Here is a 23,093-nt window from a genome sequence, read left to right as displayed (position 1 = left end):
AACAGGGCTGTGCCCGGTCCCGGCCCCGCGGGCACCGCAGGGGCACCGGCCCGCCCGCAGCCCCCAACTTCCAGGCGGAGGCAGCGCCAGTCCCTCTCCCGAAGGGCTGCGGGAGCAGATCCCGTCCCGCACCCCCCCAAACCGCCCGCACCCCGCAGCTCCGGGGGGAGCTGGAGCCGGACACCCCCGGACCCACCTGGTGCAGCGTGTCCGGGGGCAGCTGGGAGGCCCGGAACAGCTCGCCCACGCTGCTGCCCCCGGCGGCCGCCTCGGGGGGCGGACAGCACCGCGAGAAGAGCTCGGAGTAGCGCTGCTGCTCGGTCTCGCTCAGGGGCAGGAGCAGACCCCCGGTGCCGGCGGCAGCGGCGGCGGCGGCGGCGGCAGCAGCGGGGCCGGACCCCCCCGCCGGCCCCTGCTCCATGGCGGGGCGGCGCAGGCAGAGCCGCTCGGCAGGGCAGCGGGTACCGCGCCGCCGGGGAGCGGGGGGACGGCCGGGGGGACGGGAGGTGTGGCGGGGGGACGGGAGGTGGGGCGGGAGGTGTGGCGGGGGCCGGGGGCGGTGCCGCGCTGCGGCGGGGAAGGTGCAGTCCCCGCCCGGTGAGCGCCGCGCCGGCTCCGCAGTGCCCCGGCCGCTGCCGCCGGCCCCGCCTCTGCCCTCCCCGCGGCCGCTCCGGCTGGCAGCGCCCGTCTGCGCTCCCGGGCCTCCCGCTCCTGCCCCGCTGCGGGACGGCGCCCACCGCTCAGCAGCACGCGGGTTTCTCCCCAGATCGTAGAATGGCTTGGATTGGAAGGGACCTTAAAGAATGTCTCGTTCCCACCTGCCTGCCATGGGCAGGGACACCTCCCGCTTGACCAGGTTGCTTAATGCCCCATCCAACCTGGCCTTGAACACTGCCGGGGACGGGGCATCGCTCACCAGTAGCGTTTTCGAAGTACCACCTACTGCCCACCCACGTGGGCACCGCAGAAAAGAAATGCCATAATTCGATACCCTGCAGTGAGACCTAATCAATTAGCCATGACGGTTTGAGAGAGAAGCATCTCACTGTGTTCTCTATAGTCTTTGCTTTAAGGTGAAGGGCAAAGAGCCCCTTATTCATGGAGACAAGATTCCTCTTTATTACTCCTCTGTCAGCAGTGACACTGTAAATGTTCCCTTTACAGGTTGAGCAACACCTTAAAAGCCAGGCAGGTCACGACCGAGCTGGGAGGGCTGGGTACATCTCAGCCAGGAGGTTGGTTGTGTGTCGTACTGGTTTTTGCAGCCTTTCTTCCCAGTAGCTCTTTGGGGAATTTCAAAGAATAGGCTAATCAGCCTGAAGGCGATCCTTGTAAATATCGGTGACCCACAGAGGAGTCAACAAGTTCTCTTCACAGCAGCTTTGGTGCAGAGACATGGCCTGGCCCAGGAGAAATCAGACCACCTGCTGTTTGCTTTCAGTCCTGTACCGTTAGCAATGTCGGGCTAGCGTTGTTACCTGTGTTACTGAATGCAAAATACTTGGGAAGTCAGTGTGGTTTAACTTTTATATGCTTCTTTACTATTAACTCTTAAAAATAAATGAAATCCAAATGTAATAATTTTACATAACATTTATACTAGAAAATAGTTCATTTATGGTCTGTAAGGCCAAACAAAAATTATAAACTTGTCACCTCTGTTCTTGTTAACTGAACACCGTTACCTCCTTTTAAAATCTTTTTTAAGCTACTTTATCATCTTCACACCACACATCTGTGCCTCCTTCTCACTTGCACAAAACATGCAAAGTCTTAATTCCTCTAATTCGAAATGAAGATCTGTTCCTGCCTTCTCAATGTGTGGAATGCTGAATGGGTTGTTAGATGCAGCTATTAGCAGGTGAATAATTGATACTTGTGTTTAAGGATGGAGTGTTATGGAGAAATCTTTTTTCTTTTAGGGACAGAAGATTGTCATGGTATTTTCTCATTTTAAAGCATATTGTTATGAAGGAGGGTAAGACTATTTCAGCAACTGAATCTTGTAGCCACACTTAAAGTGGCAAATATCCATAGTAGCTCAAAAAAAATTAAGCAAGTCTTCTTGAGAAGGCTCTGCAGAGCAAAGAATGGATGACCCCTCAACTGCAACTCTCAACCTGGAGAGTCCTGTCACTGGCCTTTTTCTGTATCTTCATCCAGGTACAAGGTACTGCTCTGAGGAAATGGTGCCAGCCATGTGGAGAGGATGTAGGGCCATACCTAACTGTTGCCATATTTAACTATATGACTCTCGTGATAAAATATCTTCAAAGTAGCTTATGGAAGAACAGCTGGCTTCCAGCTGAACTTGAACAGGAGAGATGTTATTCTGACACACAAAAGAAAACACTGTGAATAATTTGTGTTAACTGTGCATTTTCATGTGCCTGAAGATGCTCACTGATAAGAGACCAGCTCAATACTTGTGATGCTAATGTCTCATCACGACAAATATGCCCTTTGCCAACACTCCAGCAAACACCATTGGATCTTTGCTGATGTGTCAGCCAGTTCTTCGAAGTTTTTCTAAGGTGGACCCTGGCAGGAAGATTTTGGAAACACACACTGTCCAGAACACAATAGTCTGTCTCACCAGCCACACCTCTTACTGCCAACACACACAGCTGCTTTTTTTTTTCTCTCCTTTGGACAATTTTCTCTTCTTCCTTGACCTTTAAAACTTGCATTCCTCTCTCCATACAGCCCACTCTCATCAGAAATGACACAGTGGCTGTGTTCACAACCAGTCTACCCCAGTATTGTAATCTCCAACATGTTGTCTCCAAGACATGAAAGAAGTGAACCACCACAAGCTGAGGGAGGAGGCAGAGAAATCCATGCCTCTTATGTCTGCAAAGTAAGTGTGAGCCTAGAGGTGTACCAGGTGTGAGCTGACCACCCCTGTTCGCCTTTGGGGTGCTCAGGTGTCTGCCTGCTCCCTGCAGGTGTTCTGCACTCAGCAGTGCCAACCACACTGCCTTATTCTGTTGCACCCACTGCTTATGGGGAGCTTTAATCCGCCCCATGTGCCAGAGCCACTTTCTGTACAGTCCAGTGTGCCTTGTGCAATGACATTTACAGCCTTTAAAAAGTTAAAGTTCCTGTGGGGGTACATTAGCTCAGACTAAGAAGCACTTAATGATAACAAAAGCCATACAAATATCGTAGGAAGAGAGATTCAACCTTCCTGTTTACATGGAAGTTGTGATGTCATTAAAGGTTACAAAGCTTCCCTACAACTAAGAAATGCTACATATCAGTATCAGAGTCCGAACAATTAAAGTATTTATTTTTTGCTGGAAAAAATAGTCAGTAATGTAAACTGAATTGAAATCTGACTTATCAAAGTATGGCTTAGATCTGTGTGTGGTCCTCCTTCCCTCCCCACCCAACTAGTAATGCAATTACTTACTCTGAAGTCAGCCAGCAGCAGTCCTGCAAACAATTGTGTGATCACGTGTGGGAGGGAGACCGAGGTCACAGAAAAAAAAAAAATAAAACCAAAATAAATACTACTTCCAAAGATGTGCTAATGGAAATAAATAGTAATGTCTCTGACAGGTATATTTTTGTTCAGGATATAAACTGGAATAATTTATATATATTGATATATATATTGTCATGTATAATATGACATAATGTATAACCTCCAGTAAAAGATTTCTCCCAATACTTTAGTATTTAGGAGATCCTGGGAATTTTTATTTGAGCAGTACAACCAAACACCAGTCACTCAAATTCATGTGTTATTTCACTAGTCTTAGGGTTGAGATCATGTTGGACTTGTCCTGGTCCAAAAGGCATGAGATCTGGATGGCAGCTGCTTTCCATTGACAGTGGAAAAATTCCATATATCGCCAAGCAAAGCTTTGGAAACTCATGCAAATGGTTGGCTGGAAAACTGTGATTTAGCTTTTCCCAAACCAGCTCAAGTGAATCTCACCCATTGTTCCTCATAACAATTTTTATTTACTTTCTTTGCAAAATCAAAGAAGACTTTGATGACAAGCAACTGGTGGGGCATGTTTCCTGGCCATGGTATCAGACATGCTTGGAATATACTTGACAAGCTTGCTGTTTAGTGTATAGATTCAGCATGCAAATACTCATACTCTTCTTTGCATTGTTGCTTACATGAAGAGATCCCATTTCTAAGAAAACCAGGAGAAATGCTTAATGAACTGTAAAATTTGATTCCCTGTTGTCCAGGTTGTTAACACCTTTAATGCATGAAAAAACCTAAGAAATAGTAACTGTTTTCTACTCTGACCAATTAATTGTTTTCAAAATCTAGATGGCATCATAAACTGCACATTGTGGAAGATGCAATTCGTGGCAGGTCGTTTGTTTTCTGTAAGCAACTGAATACATAATCGAGAATTAGATGGACAAATATCCATATATTAATTAGTTGGGAGGAGAGGGGAGGGAAAGGGAGGCAAGAAGAGGAGGGAAGGAGGGAAAGAGGACCACACACAGATCTAAGCCATACTTTCATAAGTAAAATTTCAATCCAGTTTACATAACTGACATGATTTTTTCTAGCAAACAATAAATACTTGAATTGTTTTGATTTACTGGTATGTGCAGTTTCTTGGTTCCAGGAAAGCTTTGTAACCTAAAATGATGTCACAACCAGTTGTGTTTAGAGAGCCTTTTTATAAAGTCCTTTTATGAAGATTTATGCATGTAGTATGAGCTTTAGTGGCAGAAGGCAAAGCCCATGCACACATCTTTGTAAGAGCAAGGACAAAAAAAGTACACTGCTTTTTAGGTAACTTTCCAGGGAGGTACAGCCACATTTCCATTGATTTGCATCACAGTGCCTCCAGTTTATTTCTTTTAAAATAAAGACTTCATGTGAAATTGAAAAACAATTTAGGTGCATGTTTGTTTTAGTTTTAGTTCTGGAATATTATCCACTTACTTTCGTATTCTGCAGAAGCAAAAGGTCACTCAACAAACCAAGCACTAGAACATGTTGTTCCTCTATCATTTGTCCTTTAACTTAGGAAATTCACAAAGCCTTCAGCAACTATTCAAACACCAGGTTTCAACCAGAACACAACAAACCTTACTGTATTGCAGGGTGATGGTTCCTAAAGGTCGTATCATCAGACACCTGAAATCCTGAACCAAGAAATGATGCTAAGGGAAAATCTACATGATCCTGGAAGTCCCACACAGAAAAATTTAAAAATAAATAAATAAATAAAATAAAAGAGGGACTTATGAATGTCTTCCTCCACAGACACAAGATAAAATGTAGAACTTTCAATATATCCTGAAAGTTAACTCTATTCTCATGGACAAAGAGAGAAACACATGTTAGGAAGAAGGGGCTATTATAAGAGCTCAGACAATAATTAAAGAAAATTTCTTAGTGCTTTGTGTGGCAGCTGATGTACCATAGCTTGTTTCTTTTATCTGTTACTGGTAACCACACTCTTAAGTGAAAAATAATCACAGAGAGGCACAGAGACATTAATCACTACAATTGAACCATTAATGCAAAGTAAAATGGGTATTTTACATTTGAAGAAATAACAAGTAAAAAAAATCACTGTACGTTTACTCATCTGTGTGTCCTGCAGCTAATTTGCCTCCCAAAATTTTGCCTTTAGACTTGGAAACAAGTTCTAATAAGTGTTCACTTATGAGATAACCTATTGACCATAAAGGGCTTTCAGCGCTGCTACTGCAGTCTCAAGTTTCCTGTGTAGTTTTGACCTAAGTAAGTTGTCTTTTGGGCAAATAGTATATGCCCGTATGCCGTTTTCCTGGTTACATTTTAACATAGCAAGTGGTCCACCTTGTCCTCCAGTTCATTCATGAACTCAATATTAACCACAAACAAATCAGCTGCAATTCACTCTGGCTTCTGCTGTTGGTACAGACAGTGGACATATACCAACAATAATTTCTACTTATGACTCATTTTCCCAGACTAAAACCAGCTTCAACAACACCACTGCAGCTGCAGAAAGTATCGTGGCAGGCACTTTCAGCAGGAGCATGCACTGTGCTGTAAAGCTTGTAACCTGCACATGACAAAGCTTTTCATTCAGCATCAGCCTGAGAGGGCCTGTACTGTCACTGTGTGGCTTTTTATACAAAAGGCACTGTAACAGCAGCCAGTCCTGCAATGTGATAGCAACCTCCAACTCTCAAATCCCACATGCAAAGATGGAGAAAGACACAGCCAGTTCATATTTCCCAGCAGCACCATGCCCCAGCCTCGCTACCTCTTCACAACCTCTCACAAAGTGGGGTTTGTCGGAGCTGGGCAGCTGTGCCTGGTGCAGGGCGGCAGGGCAGGGCTCAGGAGCATGGATGGGCTGGTGGAACAGCTCCAAGATGTGCCAGCCACAGCCTGGCTGCACAGCCACTCTAACACTGTCATATGGGAACCTCCTTTCCCTTCTACCACCACTCTAAGTTCACAACAGATACTTGGGATATTGTTTTCAAAGACAAGAAACCTGAGAGACCTGAGTGGTGTTAGCTTGGATCAGGCTTTGTTTCTCAGCAGCACAGGAGAATGTCTTCTTGTTTTCTAGTAAAGCCCTCCTATATCAGGGGCAGCGTCGGACAGTCAGAGCCCCTGAGGCCACAAACAGGAGATACACAGGAAAAATAACATAGACCACAGCTGGCCTCTCAATGTCACTTCCAGCCCAGACATCACCAGCCTGTTCATGGTCAGCAGCCAGCAAGCAGGGGAAGGTACCACAGAGGTAATTCATTGCCTCTGTCTCATGTAGAAGGCAGAGCTGCAGAGTTGAACACAAGAGGTCCCACATGGATTACACACCTTGACCTGGGCCACAGTGAAGACAGAACACAAATGGTTTATGGCATGGTCCCAGGAACGGCTTTCCCCTGGGAGCCTCTTGCGGCATTGAACAAGACGGTCTCCCCAAATCCCACTTCAAGCTATGTCTCCTGCTTGCAGACTCCAGGAGGGAATAGAGGTGGCTGACCCACTCCTCACAGAGTACTGCCAGCTTGCTTCCTCACTCTGGCCCAGCTTCACCAAAGGTATTCTTAATTTATAGCAATGTGAGAAGAGAAATGGCTTCTGTTCTTTGCAATATATTTAAAGTCCTTCAAAGATTTGATATTGAGGTATCTAAAGCCAGAATTTAAAATAGGAATAGAATCAGACCTAAAATAAAGGCTAGTCTGTGCATATATACTTTTTGTTATTGAGCCAATATCATGTCAATTATTATAAAAAATCTTATCTTTTTAGTTACATGTGTTCTTATTGCCAGTATTTGACTGGGAAAGACTAAATACTGTTAGAGTACTATTTGCTTTGTCATTTATATACATTCACCATTTTTTCAGTGTAAGAATTCCAGGCAGTTGGCAGCTGACATATTATTATTCAGTACAGAGATGAGATATTAAATCTCATCATGGTGAAGAAATGTGTGTGCAAGAAAGATAAATTAGTCTTATGACTGAGGAGTGTTTCTTAGTGAGACTCAGAAGAGTGTGGTACTGCTCCAACATTTGCTACATTTGCTGTGCAACCCTGTAGACATTATTTAATAGTAGTAAAGGAAAATATTTTCCAATCATACTCCAGTCTTGTGAGATACAGGAAATCTCCTGTGAGATACATGCAATCTCTTGTGAGATTGTTGGGCATTGAGGTGTTCTGAAAGGGTGAAGGGGAGCAAATAAAAAGAAAAAAAAAGGAAAAAAAGAATGAAAGACATCTCTGCATAGGCAGAGTTTAAGCTCTCTCCACTGGTGCAACCTGTCTCCTGTCTGAGCACAGCACTGAAGAGCTCAGGTTTGCACGCATGGATCTGCCTGGACATATCCTGTGTCTGCCCTTGTCACACAGCACAGCAGGACAAAGCAATAGATGCAGCCTTTCCTGTTTACTGCTCTGGGTGTGGTACATCAGCTGCTCCTGGCCCTAATATTAGAAAAACAATTGGAATTGGGCCACAGGATGTGTAGCTACTCTCTCATGCTTGGTCAGTTAGAAGTTTACAAATATTTCCTACAATACCACTCCAGTTCTGCTCATAACCGATATTTCAATCCCTCCTGTTCAGGTGCAGGAACACTGCAGTGAAATTCAGGATTAGTCTGTCCTGAAAAATCACAGCTAGTGACAAAAGGTTTTACAAAAGATTCCCATTCTACATTAAAACTTCCAGGGATGTCTGGTGGTTTTGCTTTTACATATCAAGGTATTAAAAGTGTCCATATCTTGTAGCCTTGTGGAAACCTCAAAGGCATCTGCTGAAGGACAGGTGAAGCATTTCAAACTAGGATGGCTCAAAAGCAAAGCCCCTGCTCCTGGAATCCCTGGGTTTCTAGTGAATATGTACCCTCTTTCCTAGCAAGCAGACAAGCATTTTTGAACAGTTGTATTTCTGAACACTGTTGTACTTTGCACTTAGTTTAAATAATAAACATTTGGCAAGACTTGCCTTCTCTAAAACTGTGGATATTTTATGGGAGGAACATTTCCAACATGTTGGTTATAATTTAATGAATGTATTTGCAGTGTAGTTGATTTGAAGGAGTAAGAATTGTTCAGATACCCTGGTTTGGGTTTTTTTGGTTGTGTTTTTTGGGGGGTTTAGTTGGTTGGTTGGTTAGTTGGTTGGTTGGCTGGTTGGTTGGTTAGTTGGTTGGTTGGCTGGTTGGTTGGCTGGTTGGTTGGTTGGTTGGTTGATTGTTTCTTTTGGTGGAGGATTTTGCTAATTTTTTTTTTTTTTTTGTCTTTCAAGGTAAATAAGATACAGTTTTATGAAATGTATGTCCTAATATAGTTACAGAAGAGTCTACTTATTTCTAGAAAAGAGTGACTGTCATATTTATGCTGTCAATGTTGTATTAACTAGCCATATTGGAATAAAATATGAATAATTTCATAAAGTATGAATATCTACAGTCAAAACTAGAGTATCGGATGGGGGGGGTGCAGAGGGGAGGGAAATTTTACTGTGCTTTGTAGAATAACTGAGTCTTTCTTGTGTTAGCTCTTGGTACTTAAACACAGTCAGGTAATCCTGTTCCCTGAGAGCAAGATCTTTTTGTACTTGCTTACCTTTAAAATCCATGAAGGAATACTGAATTTACACAGGGCTACACACAGCTGCTAGGTTAAACATGTGCTGGTTAATAGTCTAAAAATTTGCTAAAAGATAGATAGCACTGTAATAGATTCATAATAAATGAGCATGCCAGATGAGGCTTGATCTCAATATGATTTTCTATTTTAGTGAATTGTCATTGAGGCTTTCATGGAACAGTGCATCTTGAGCAGGCATCTAAATGAAAAGTCCTCATCTAAAAAGTGGAACAACTTTTCCAGTTATAAGAAATGCCATGGAAAGAAAATTAAATACAAACAAAAGGGAAAGCTAAAAAGAATAGCTAAGCAGGATGACTGGGTATGAGTTCTGCAAAATCCTTCAATATTTAAAAAATGTGTAGGAATTTAAAAAATATATGGGCAATTATCAGCTTTCAGACAAGTATATTTCTTCTAAGATATCCACATTAAAAAAAATTCAGCAAGGAGAGCAAAGATGATGGTATTGCAGGGTAATATCAGATGTGCTTGAAATTTGCATTAGAAAACCAGTCTTTCTGGGACATTCAGAGAACAGATGTTCAGAGAGTCTGCTGCTTGGAGTAGTTACAAATCAAAACTGTGCAAGAAATATTATAGCTGCTGAAGTCTGCAAGAAGGACAGATTCTCCTTTCTGGATTTTTTTTTAATGTCAGCTGTAGTAATCTTTGATCCTATAGATTCAGAAAAATCCTATTATCCTGAGAAAACTCAGCAGTGATATGGAAATGGAAAGTAATTTACTTATCAGCATTCCTAATGTAAAAAAAAAAGAAAATCAAACCAAACCAGACCAACCAACCAATCCCGCAAAACCCCAAGAATTTTGGGAAGCAAAATTTCTGAACTGTGTCTTTCCCACATTTTTATCTGTTCTGGATACTCGGGTGCCCCCAGACTTTCCCCAGTAGGAACACTAATTTTGGTCTGTCTCTACCTTCACAACAGTGGCAGAAAGCTTTAGTCAAAAAGCTTCTTCTCTTCTGAAGGCTTGAAGATGTCAGCATTAGGTTTTATTTGCAGCAGTCACTCAAGCCGGTGCACGGCAATCTCATAACGTTATTGAAACATTTTCTTCTTCCTTTGTAGAACTTTCAGGGTTTTTTTCTTGCTTTCTGCAGTCCAGTGGTTGCTGATGGAAAAGAATCAGCTTGTTGATCCCTCTTTCCTTTCCTGAAGTTCTGTCCTGGGCAGATGTATATTGCTTGGATTCAAAAAGCACTTGCTTGTAGCTTCTCTGGATCATCTGTGAAATTCAGCATTCTATGCTACAGGAAGAGAAAGCACTATAGCTGCCACAGCAGCAATTAGCCAAATCCTATACTATCAGTTAAATTAAAACTGAGAAAAATCTTCATGCTCAGGAGGAAGAAACTAGCATGCAGTTGGCATATATTAAACCAGATACCAATCTCGGCAGAACCAGAATTAATTAGGAGTAATTGAAATATACTTCCACACTGAAGAGAGTAATTTTTTTATGAATATATATTTTCTTATCTTTATGTTTGAACCTTTACGATTATGATCACATTTTTAAATGTTACTTTGGTTTGATAACTGAAAATTATATGTGATGATAGATGTCATTGTATTAGGATTGTTTTAGATAAAACATCTTCCAAAAAATAAATATTGAGATTAAGAAATAAAGTGCCTCACAATTAGGAAATGTCACAAGCAAGAAGCCTACACAATGTTATTTCTGGCCTTTTATGGGCACAGAGGCTGAAAAGTGAAAGGTAAAATAAATTCCTTAATTTTCAGCCATATTTGCTAAATAGTGATGGCATTTACCAGATTATCTGCAGTTTGGTAGATGTGGCCTTACTCTGTAGAAATATGCATAGGCACAGATATCTGCAGTCTGGTCTGACTTCTAAAGGTATGGTAATTTTTTTAACCATATTTCTAAATACAGCTTACTTCTACTTCCACAGTACTAAAATATCACCAAGAAAAAAAATCATCTTTTCTTTTGCAACACTTTTGCACATCTGTGCAAATTTAAGTAACTATGTAGCCAGTGCAGCAAGAATAAGGACCATGGTTGCTGCCGGGAATTCTACTCTGTAATTGAATCAGCCCATGTGGATCTCAGCTCTCGAATCAGATGAAATGCAGACTGTTGTGTTTACGTACAGCCGTGCTGACTATATTGGTTTTCTCACGAGTAAAGATACCTATCAACGTACTGCACTAATGACAGGGCTGGTCTGTAACAACATTCCTCACAGTAAAGCACAGTCATATGTTAAAAGAAAGGGGAATACAGAAAGGAAAAAAGCTCAGCTGCTTCCTTTTTTTTCAATACTGCTCAAGATATTAATTGCAGAACATGAAGCACCTAAAAATATCTGAATATTGATTGCCTCACAGCGCTGATGCTATCAGTTATGCTTGTTTCTCTCCAGTGTATCTGTTTGCCCAGTTCTGTTGGTCTTTTACTTCTGCTACTTAACAGCAAAAGCTGAGGATGTTACTGCCTCTCAGTAATAGTTGGTAAACAGATGCTTTTCAAAGCAACAGCTGCACTTTCACAAAAAACTTTAATTTTCTTTTACAATTTTACAATGAGATGAAGCAGCTGGAATGCTTCGGAGACAAAGGAGCTCATGAATAATTCACTTGACACCTTTATAATGAAGTATGGGTGTCTTCATTAAATAAAATTGCCTCCTGTCAAGGGCAGTGAGAGGATTTCGGGAGGAAGGCTATGTTGGTTCCCTTTGAGACCCCAGAGAATTATGGTTGGTGGCAAGGTGGGATTTAATGTCAGTATAATTTTTTTAACTTTTTGTTTATCAGTACCCCTTAAGTAATTTCAATATAAAAATCACTTGAGTTCAGTACTCTGGAAAATAATGCAAAGTAAAAAAATTCAGCAGGTATATAGATTACAAATGCTTGTGGCCAGTGAAAAAGAACAGATTATGCCTGTTTACACATATGGCTGAAGTTGCATACTGCAGAATACAAGGTGTTTTAGCCATTTTTTAGTATGAGGTGGTGCTGGACACCCTCCTGAGTGTTCCTGAGGGGTGTCTGGGGTTCCCCCCAGAGCTGGCTCAGCAGGGCCAGTGTTCCGGGGTGGTTCTGCACCTTATCTGTGGGTTGCAAACACCTGCTGGAGCATGGTTTTGCTAGAATCCAGCCAGATCCTTGGCATACTTACACATACACACACACACCCGAGGCAGAGCATAAACTGCAGGCACTTAATATCCTTGTGCTGTCTCACTGGCAGCATCATAAGAGATGCCACTTTGGTTAATTGCTGCAGAGCAGGAGTGCCAATTTGGCTCTGGCTAGTACAGGATGTGGATGGAAGCACAGAGTTTTCCTTGACAGTAGAGAAGGCTGCAGGGATCTGAAGCAAGGTAAGAGCCTGTAGCTCTCCTCTCAAAATACCTGCCTGCTCAGATCCAGTAACACCTCAGCTTTCAAGCAAGCCCCTAAAGCTCACATAGTATGTAAATGTTACTATTGGCAGGTGTGAGGAAGCAGGCAAATGTCTTAATCAGGTAGTAAACGTTGTATTTAATAAATTGCACAGACAGAAAAGCTGGGATGGGACTTACAGCAAAGAAGATCCTGAATTACCAGCAGAAGAGCCACAGGCCTTCAGTCGGGGTCTCTCAAGAGGGAGATATGTGGAGGAAGCCATATCAAAGTTATTTAAAATGTTTTGGGGAGTTGTTCTAGAAATAACAGTGAACTACCTCCTTCCAGCCAGGGAACCTGTAAATGAGTCTGGAGTAAAACACTGAGAATTTGCAGGCTAGTTCTTCAGAGGGATTCCATGTGTGCACAACTACTGCTACAGAATTAGGAATGTTTGTTAATATTGTATTACTCACTAGCAAAGTTGAATATACTAATGCAGGAAAAGGAACTGTTATTCCACATATCATTTGAGAATAATCTTGTGTCGGTAGAGTCCCCTAGGCAGACAATGTAAAATTCCTTTTAACAAATACCCTCTGATTTCCAGTCACCCCTGATGAACAGGTAGAGAGCTTGACCACTAAAAGTACTGAGGATGTGTCCATACTGCAATCAGTGTGTGACTACAGCCTGCAGAGACACTCCAGAGTGAACTTAGGGGCACATGGTTTGGAGAAAGATGCTGCAGCATCTCGGTGTGGCCAGCCACAAATGTTTACCTGAATTTTTAAATGGGATTTGGAACCTTTATTGACCTATGTGTATCATCTCCTAAAGTCTCTAGCTAGTCTCAAGCTACCTTCAGTACACCTACTTAGGTTATACCTCTGTCTTTGCCTTAGGGTAGAGATGCAGTGAGCTCTGTGACCTGACCATGATCCCACAGCTGGTGAAGGAAAGGTGAATACTCTGACTATAGCATCACTAAAAATATCCCACTAAGTATTTTTTCATGTTTCCACCCTCAATGGTGTGTACTTACTTGTGAGTATTGCAAATAGCTGCAGCCTTCTAGACAAAACTACTGTATCAAAAAGAGAAATTTTCTCTACCCCTGCTAGATACAAGAAGCAGAGCTAATCCCACTGGGAAGCTTTTGACCAGCTTTAATGAGAGCTCTTCTACTTGCAGATTCTTTTTGATGACAGTGCATCACTGCTATTTTGAGTCAGCCTGAGTTTGGTGCACTGTAAAGAATCTTGCTCACAGTGATTCAGCTGCAGTGCTGTTAGCAGCATTAGCATGGACAGTGCTGCCAGCAGAAACCTCAGGAGCAAGGAAAGCTGGCATGATACTGAGAGCAATACAAAGCTGTTGACAAATACAACTCTTAGTACCACTGGCTGTGCTAAGGAAGGATGGAAAGCCTCCTGCAGCTTGCTTGGTACAAGCACAAGTGCAAAGTCATTCCTTGGGCTTTCAGATTGTCTGGCTGAACCAAGGAACACCATGGGAAGCTGCTGAGTGATGCTGTCTGGCTATGATCCCACGCTAAAAATACAGTGGAAGATAACTGCTAGTCTTTTCAGAGTTTTCCTCCTCAGTTTTCTGTGGCTTTTATGCTGTGCATATACAGTGCTGAATGGGAAACAGCACCTCATTTTTTCAATGAACCTCAAAGCTTCTTTGGTCTGGTACCTTTTTTGCTCCTAGATGCATTTCTGTGAAGATGTTTCATGGCCCTAGCATGCTATCAATTACAATTTATTAAATCCTAGGGAGGACTTTACTCATTTTTTTACCTCTTATTGAGGACAACTGACAATTTATGGCACAAAAACGTAACACCTGTTAAATTTTAGAATCAGTGAACTTCTAGCCTTTTGTTCGTCATGCAGACTTTCTAATTCAATATTTTGAAAGCTGCATTTCAAGGCAAAAATCAAATAGTATCTCCTTTTCCAGATGGTGGAAAAGAGAAACTTTTCCCTAAACTATCTCCTGAGTGACTAATGGCCATACTTCTGGAACAGATGTAAGCGAGCATCATATCTATTCTGAACGCTCCTATCAGCATTTCCAAGGGGTTTGTAAAGGATGACAAAAAGCTGTGGTACAGAAATTACTGTGATGGCAGATTAGAATTCCAAGGCTTGTGTGCTTTTTCATTTCAGAAACAGTTGCAGTGATTAAGATGATGCCAATCCTTACTCTCCTCACTGCCCAGACCCAGTTACATTTTCCAAATCCCTTACGAGTAATGTTTATGTGATTCTAAGCCAGTATCATATGAAATCTAGAAGCTCAGCATCAACTGCCTCTCACAGTAATTTGGGTTTTGTTACTAAACTTTTAGATTTCACAACAAAGTGGCTGAAGGACCATTTTGTTCTACTGATTCCACCAGGGAGGACATTGAAATTGTGGTTGTGTTCACCTCTGGCAGGAGGACAACAAAGTGTTGGTCAATAACAATTTATGTTGTTGCAGATATTGCTTTACTGAATGTGTTTCTAAGACCTAAGCTACAATTTTGCAAAACCAAAGGGAATAAATGCAGCGTTAAACTCTACAGCTGATCAGCAAGTTAGTTACTGCACAAACATTTTTTAAGTGCTGTGTAATTTTAGTGACTACTAACTGCTTGCAAGCCACTTAAATAAATCTAATCTAATAAACCAAACCTTTCTAAGAGTCATAAAAGAAAAACTACTCCTTTGGCTCCACAGTCCTTCATTACTTGGCTAGATGCATTTGTTGAGACAGAGCTCCACTAGACTGATTCAAGCCAGGATAAAAATCCCATATCCCAGATGACAAAACATTTTCCATCAGGCTATCTTTCAGAGGTAAATCTCTTACATTGGCAATTCCTGTCTTGTGACTAAAATTTATTGCAATTTGAACTGAATACTCTTTATTTTCAGAGACAATGAATGTCAGTTTGAAATGGTCAATAACCTCTAATAACTGAATGTCCTGGGTTGCAGTGTATTCTATTACCATCCCCATCAGCTGTTGAAATCAGGTGGGGCAGTGTTTCCTTGCCTCCTCCCCCCAGACTATCTTTCTGTTAATTGCCCATCATTGTCCTGCTGCCTGACTCAGAGATAACTCCCTCCGGACTATCTTCTGTTAATGAGCCTAATCAACACTTGGCCTCATGACTCACTACCCCATTGTGAGATGCTCCACCCAGAGGGAGGAACCAAGCATCCCATCGTGGATATAATCTGAGGCTGAACACCAGAGACACCAGCTTCCCACTGGATTTCCAGCGTACAGGAGCTACACAGCTACCACTGGACTTCCTGAGGAAGAGCAGACTGTTTTACTACAGGATCACTGCTTCAGAGGACTGCAGCCACCATTCTACCAGACTGCTACCACCACCCTGCCTAACAGGGTGTCAGGTTGTACCTTGACTCTGTCAGTTTGACAGTGTTTTCTTTTACCTTTTTTTCCCCTTTTCTTTAATTTCCATTAAATTGTTATTCTGACTTGGTGCCTCCCACTGGTTTGTTTTCAAACTAGTACACTGAAATAGTGCCAAACCCTAGTGTGCCTAATGTTAGGAGAAAATAATGAAGTATAGATTTTAAAAGGTCATTATCAAAATTTCTTCATGTGCACTAAAAATGTAGAACTTGGGAAAATGTGTGAAAGGTTCCCTTTTATTCTGCAACTGACCTGACACAACACATCTGCATCCCTGAATATATGCAGCAAGAAGAAATAGCTTGAAATATGTATTTTCAAGGCTTACATTAGTTATCACTAACATGTTTTTGTACTCTGAGTGACCTGCTGAAAGAACTGAGTTTGAATGCTTGGTTTGTGGGGGTGGGGGGGGGAGGGGGGGGGGGGAGGAGGAGGGGTGGAAGTTTCAGTTTTGACAAGAAAAAGTATTACTTCTTCATATAATCTTTGTATCTTCATGTAAGCTGTGAGACATTCACCCACCTTCCTCTTTGGGATATTGGGAGGAACACTGGTTAGAAAGCAGTAGTAGCCTCGGGTCAAAGGCAGGTATCCAGGCATGTAAGAAGACGTTCAGTTGACTTCACTGCAGAGTGATAATTAGTTACACTCAAATGATGTCCCTTGAGGTAATGCACTTGAGAGAAAATCTGGCATGCAGCTCAAAGTTTTCTGGGGCCATAGCCTCGGATCCTCAGCCAAGTATGCTCAGATGTATTGCAAGCTTCTTTACAACAAAAAGTGGAAAAACTTTTTTTGCCATTAGAGTGTATGAAGCTACATAACAGAAATACTAGAATTGGTCTGGATGGAAATCTACAACAGCACCGGAAGAAACAAGAGAGCAAAGCAGCAAAGCTGCAGCACAGTGGAAGAGCCATTCCTCTCCCTGTTAGCTCAGCATTGAGACAGATCATAGTCATAAAGATACGTGAAATGAAGAAGCAAACAGAACAGGTAGCAACCTTGTTGAATATTTATGGAGGATAAAATACACAAGGTTGTTCAGCAAAAATATTGTCCCATAATAATGGTTGATGCCTAGAGAGTTTAAAAACCTCTCCAAACCCATTTGTTGTCACCAATGAAGAGGAACCCAAGAGATGTAGTGAGGACCTGAAAGCTATTTGCTGCTGCCTTCCATGACATACAGGTGATCCTGGCAAAACGGGTCAGGCACACACGTCTTAGAGCTTGCAAGTATGTGCGCATGAGAGTGTGAGTGGGTAGAATCAACTTACTTAGGGAATTGTAAATTAAAATCATGTTCTGCCTGCCTAAGGTCTTGTACTTTCTTTTGTTACACTTGCAGCCTATGAGGACTATGTATCTCCAGTTGTGTAATACTTTGCTGTGGACTTGTTGTTGTCTTGAGCTGAATGGATCAGAAATTCTGATTCTGTTCTCACAACACTTCCTTCAGCAATTTCAAGTTTGAGTAATTGTGGGCAAATGGAGTTTTCCAATATATATAGCAAGTCAAACTTATTTAATGGTTTTGAAAGTGAAATTGGTCAAATTTGGATGGAAATATATGGCATGATTGCTTATGCAGAGAAAGAGCTGGCTCTGGTAACTCTGTTAAACTCTTGCAAATCAATATCCTGAATTGGTGTTATCAGTGCAGATGCTATTATCATACAGCTGTGTAGAGCAAAATGGCCCAGAAATTATCTCACAGTTCACCCTTCAGCAAAGAAACAGGACATCACAAGAAACAGCATGTTTTAGCTATGAGAGATGTGTTTTTTCCACATTCCTTTGCTTGTTCTTTCCATATCTGCTTCATTTTGGGGAAAAAAGGATAATTTTGGTGGAAAGAAATGGGCACACACACACACAAACCCAGATATTTCCTATCTTCAAAAGCATCTAGAAATATAGCCAATTGCCCACTTGCACAGAACTCCACAGCACTTGCTGGTGTAAAGCTTAGTTAGACATAGCTTCACCCAGCTGATGGCACAGATGTATAGTGCTTCTAGCCCTCACTTTCCCATGAGAACATTAGTTTGCAGAATGCTGTAAGCCCTCTGCGTATTTCAGCATTACTCTATGCAATAAACCAAATATTAGTTGCTATGCAGTATATTCATTAATTTTCATGGAGTCACTTCTTTTGCTCTTCTCTTAGCTTGGCAGCAATACCTGTGCCAAAAAAGGTTTAGGCTTTGTACTCTTTTAACACAAGTTCTCTCTGCTAGTAAGAATTTCTGAAGGGATCAAACATGATCCTGTTAGCAGAAAGGGTCAAAGACCCATTGGTAGTCTGTGTCTTAGGCTGAAAGGTCACCTAGTAGGCATTACCAAGGTCCTGCTGCATTCTAAACACAAATAAATGAGAATGCTGAATAATACTTTGGCCTCCTGTACGGCACCAACTCCCAAATCAGCTCTGTTGCCCAACACTTGCAAGATTTCAGAGGCAGCAGCGGATTGCTCACTTTTTTCTGAGACAGTAGCTACTTTGGCACTTCTTCAGGCTTCCTGTAAGCTGCTGTTATCCCAGAAAAAAGAGGGGCAAGCTGATGTCTGAAAAAACCCAGGCATCATGGCATATTATTACATGCTGCCCTACCCCACTCAGAACAGGTCTTTACACAGACTTAATTTTGTGTTGTTATGTAAACAACACACAAACACTGTTATCAGTTACTTAGAAAAATACTACTTAAATACAATGTATTTGGGGAATTCTATTCTATTAAAATAGCTTTATTGTCTTCATGGCACACTTTTGAGTCTTAAGAATGAATTACAAGTGTGACCTGGCTCTTATAACCTGGGGTTTAGTATCCTTTTATCCCTTCTTAGGAGGTGGGTTCTGTGCTTTCAATTTTGGCATTACTTTTTTCCTCCCTTGCTACTAAATTCCCATGTTGCTACTTATTTGTATTGTATCACAAAAGCTTTGTTAAATAAATGTGTCGGGGATTTGTGGTGAAAGGGGGGGAAATTTATTGTCCTTCATTCTTGTAGTTCAGTCCCAATGAAACTGGGATTCTTCTGTGACCACCCTCTCTGACCACCATCTCCTACATATATAAGCCTTAAGAGACACAAATGCCTCACTGTAAGAGAGGCTGTGGGTAGCTGTACCAGTCCAAGGAAAAGTCTGAGGGAAGAACCAGATTTCACTTCTCTGGGGCCCTCCTCTTCCCTGTGGTTGATTGTGAGAATGTGCTACATTACCCCTTAACAACCTGCGGTAAATTCTTCCCTTTCTTTAAGCGTATGGAGACCAGGGAGTGTTTCCACATTTCAGCCCACCACCTCAACTTCTTGTGTTCCACATGTTACCAGAATATTTCTCTTCTGAACTCTTCTGTGGGATCTGAAGGCGTGCTAGGCCTTAATAAAATACATACAAGATCAACAGTATACTGCCCCTAGATATTTCCACTGCTGAGCCAAGTAAGTGGAGAGAAGAGACTGATGAATGACTCCAAGGCCACACATGGGAAAGAGGGAAAAGTGTTTCCAAATGTTCTGCTAAAACCTGTAACATACTTTTTTAAACTCTCACATTTCAAGTCAAAATCCCCTGAGACATAATTTCTGACCTTCAGTATCTTTAACTGTGTGTTTCCATATGTGCCACTGCCAAAATGCTGAGTAGGCATTTGAGATTTACCTTCAGTACATCATTTTAGCTTACAAGATGTTTACTGCGAATCCAGAAACTTTGTTCTGAAATAGGTGCCATTTCACTGCAAATACTAAGCAGAACATATAATGCTACCTAAGCAAATGCCACTGAGGCATTACAGATGATCAGATATCAACATGCTTAAGAAATATAAGCAAAGAGCACTTGAAAGTCTACCAAAAAGCTATATTCCTTTCAACAAAAAATATCAAAGAAACAAGGTACTTTATGTCTAACACTGGCAAGTAGTACCATGGAATAGGAGTGGATCTGTAGAGTAAAACAATTGTTTTTGCGGCCCTTGACTCCATGCTAAATATATTTGATGGGGTTGTTAATGATTTAGATTCTCTTTTGTCTGATTCTGTACATCTGATGCCCTCATTGGCAGGTGGAATATATTTCTGATTTTGTTTCTCTCGAGAAGGATTCAGTGACCAGTGCTCTGTGACCAGCCTGCAGTGTAAACCAAAGTGCACTAAGTGGGGGCAGTCACAAGGTTTGCTTCAAAGTTCACTCCTGGTCCAAACTAAAGTGTTGATGTTAACCCCAGAAGACTTGCAGTCAGGGTTCTGGAACAAGTCCTTTGAGAGGCAACCAAATTTAAAAAAAGAAACAACCCGGTCTTACCTGAAAAGTTATCTATCCCTTTTTCCTACTTGCTTGTTTCACCCAGGCACAGCTCTCCCATAAGTATTCAGAAAGCCACATTGTGTCTCTTTCAAATTCAAATTTCAATTCTCTTTCTATATTTTCTTTGCTGCCAGGGAGGTTGCAACCATGAGAACTGCTTATTTTGCTCACCAATAATTGCCACCTTGCACAGCCCCGTCTTCCTGTATCCAACTGTCTTGTTTCCAGAATCCAAGAGAAAGACAGATCTTCAGGTCAATAACTGGCATCTCCCTTTCGTGTCAGCAGAGTGCTGACAGAATGAGGTGCTGCCCTGTGCCTGTGGCATGGAGATGCTACAGTAACACATAACTAATAACAGAGCTATTCTGACATCCAACCCACTGCATCTGCGTCACTCCTCCAAACAAGAAAGGAGATTATTCACGCCCTCCTTAACCTCCCATGTGCAATGGTTTTTAAAGGAAGAGCCAAAAATGACTTTTCACACAGAAATATGTTATCATGTAGTCTATACTTATCTCCCTAAGCTTCAGCAAAAAACAGGTACTTCCTAAGAAACAGGGCAGAGGTGTTATGTTAACAGTTATCACTGCTCTACTCTTCCCCCACTGCACCTCACAGCAGAGAATAATGGAAAAACAAAACAATAAAGCCAAACGTTAGCATTCTGGGCATGGGGCTAGAAACCTGAGCTAGTATTAGCAGTCAGCAGTTCTGATTTCCTAAATTACTTTGGCCAAGTTGCTTAGGCCCTGTTTACACTAGATTTCCAGCTGTATGGAGAAATAGTTCAAATATGAAAGCTTAAATTTTTCTAAAGCCCCTAGTGCTAGGGATTTCCTCAGTTGATGGATGCTTAGTCTCAGATACCTTTTAAAGAGGATCTCTGCAGTATCTCAAATCACAAGATGCTTTTAAAATTCAGCTTTTATTTAATTTGATCCAGTTGTGCTGCCTCTCAGCAAAGCAGCAATTTTGTTAAACCCTTTTCCTTTAAAAAACCTCTTTGAAGAATATTTTAATGCATGTCAAATAAGGTCCCAACGGTGTCCCATGACAATGCGAGTTCCTGTACTTGTATTTTGCTCAGTTGTCTCCTACTGAAGTCCTAATTATATATCCTGCTTATACCAGTAACTAAGTAGGAATATTAAAGCTTTCCCCCCATGTCAGCAAATGACAGCATGTGAATGGAGTTTTCACCTTCTTTTTGAGGTACTACATCTGCAGAAGACAGACAAGTGGTAGAGAGACAATACTCCTACCTGGCAGTTCACAGAACTGAACACTCCAGACTTGGCAGTGAACCAGCAGTAGAGTGCTACAACTATTGACTTGCACGGCCAGTGGTGCAGTCTCACAACTGGTGCAAACGAATCTGAAACCAGAATCTGAATGAACCATCCCTGCTCTTGCCCATGGCTATGTCCTCCCCTTGGTGCCAGGTTTTAAACCAGGAAGACATGCAATGAGTATGCTCAGCCTGATCATCTGGCTGAAAATCAACTCTGCTAAAGAAAAAAAAAGTCAGCTCCTTTGGGGACCTGGTTCAGCTCCACACTGACCTTGTGAATGTTAGCACTGGGCAAAGCAGAAGAGTGGTGAGCAAGAGGGGAGACCAGCTAACATTATTATGGTCTTATACTGGCTTAAATTGTTCATACAAACATTCTCTGAAATGTTTAGCAAAACAGCATTAGCAGCATTGAACTGGTGTGCAGGGAATGTAAGAATGTGTTAAGTACTGGCACAACAGGGCAGTGCCACTGTCCCTTTTTCTCCCATTTCTGAACCCGTGGCTATACCACTTTAGCTGAGTCACCACTGGAAGCAACTAGCAGAAACAGCAGCAAAGTTTATTTGCTTGGGTACCCACCAATTTTAGAACTGACTGCAGAAATGTAAACGGGCACCAACCTGGTCTAAGCAGATTTGTCTGCCTGTTCCTTTTTCCCTTACATGATATCCATAACACACTGTGAATCCATAGTCCTCTGGCCACAGCCTCTGCCTCCCAAAGTAAAAAGCAGCACAGACGTCTGATGTAACACCTGTCCATTAATGCACACTCTGTGCAGGACTGTGGTTCTTGGTATTTAAAACACTTGGAAAGAAGACAGAACATAAAAATCAAGATCTCAGAGCTTCCAAAGACTGCACGTGAGGGTGTTCTGCCATAATGTAAATGAGTAAATCAAACAGCATAAAGAAAAATCTTCATTACCACAGAAACAGGATCAGTGAGCTGAAACAGCTTGGCATGGTTCCTGTCTCAGTGGATTCACCTCTGAGATATCCAGAACCTTGAAGATAATGCCGTTATTAATTGCTTCAAGTCTCAAAAGAGTAAGAGTGAAGAACACAGAAAGAAACCATATGGTGACCTCAGAGAAGTCTCTGAAAAAGAAGGCCAGGCAGCTCAGGTGGGGAGAGACATTCCTGAAGATTAGAAGGCAAGAGCAGAGATCACTTTCCTTCACTGAATACTTGCAGAGGCTTTTAAGCCCTAGAGTGGAAGTTGAAGAGGAAATGGATTATAATAAACAACTCCCTTTCACCTTCTTTGGCATGAAAGGCTGAGACTTTCCTGTGCTTCAGCACATCATTGAGAGCAGCAGTTTGCCTCGACTCCTTTCCATATAACTGAAAACAGCAGTGTCTGGATTACAGTCTCCTCTGATTCCTGTGACCCAGACACAGGCTTGGAACTACCCAAGTCCTGCTCCCCAAGTTCCTCCAAGATCACAAAGAGGAAGGCCAAGGCAACAAGCAACAAAGAATTCCATTAAGCCAAGTGCTGGAAGCTTCAGAAGTCAGAATTCTCCTTC

At 42.0% G+C, this 23,093-nt stretch overlaps 1 protein-coding gene across 3 annotated transcripts in view; it reads right to left on the bottom strand.

Moving 5' to 3' along the window:
* Positions 1-472, bottom strand: part of REPS2 (RALBP1 associated Eps domain containing 2) — a 97,775-nt gene extending 97,303 nt beyond the window's left edge. For 2 of the 3 annotated variants that reach the window (XM_048287009.1, XM_048286998.1), the window contains exon 1: positions 197-472. In XM_048287009.1, coding sequence (XP_048142966.1) covers positions 197-421 — 225 coding nt within the window. In that variant the 5' untranslated portion in view covers positions 422-472. The remainder of the gene's footprint in view (positions 1-196) is intronic. The other variant, XM_048286990.1, reaches the window with a different exon arrangement.
* Positions 473-23,093: the final 22,621 nt, after the last annotated feature.

Source organism: Corvus hawaiiensis, chromosome 2 (assembly GCF_020740725.1).
Source record: "Corvus hawaiiensis isolate bCorHaw1 chromosome 2, bCorHaw1.pri.cur, whole genome shotgun sequence".
Lineage (NCBI taxonomy): Eukaryota > Metazoa > Chordata > Aves > Passeriformes > Corvidae > Corvus > Corvus hawaiiensis.
Note: the sequence above shows the minus strand (reverse complement) of the source record. Positions and strands in the feature narration are given on the sequence as shown.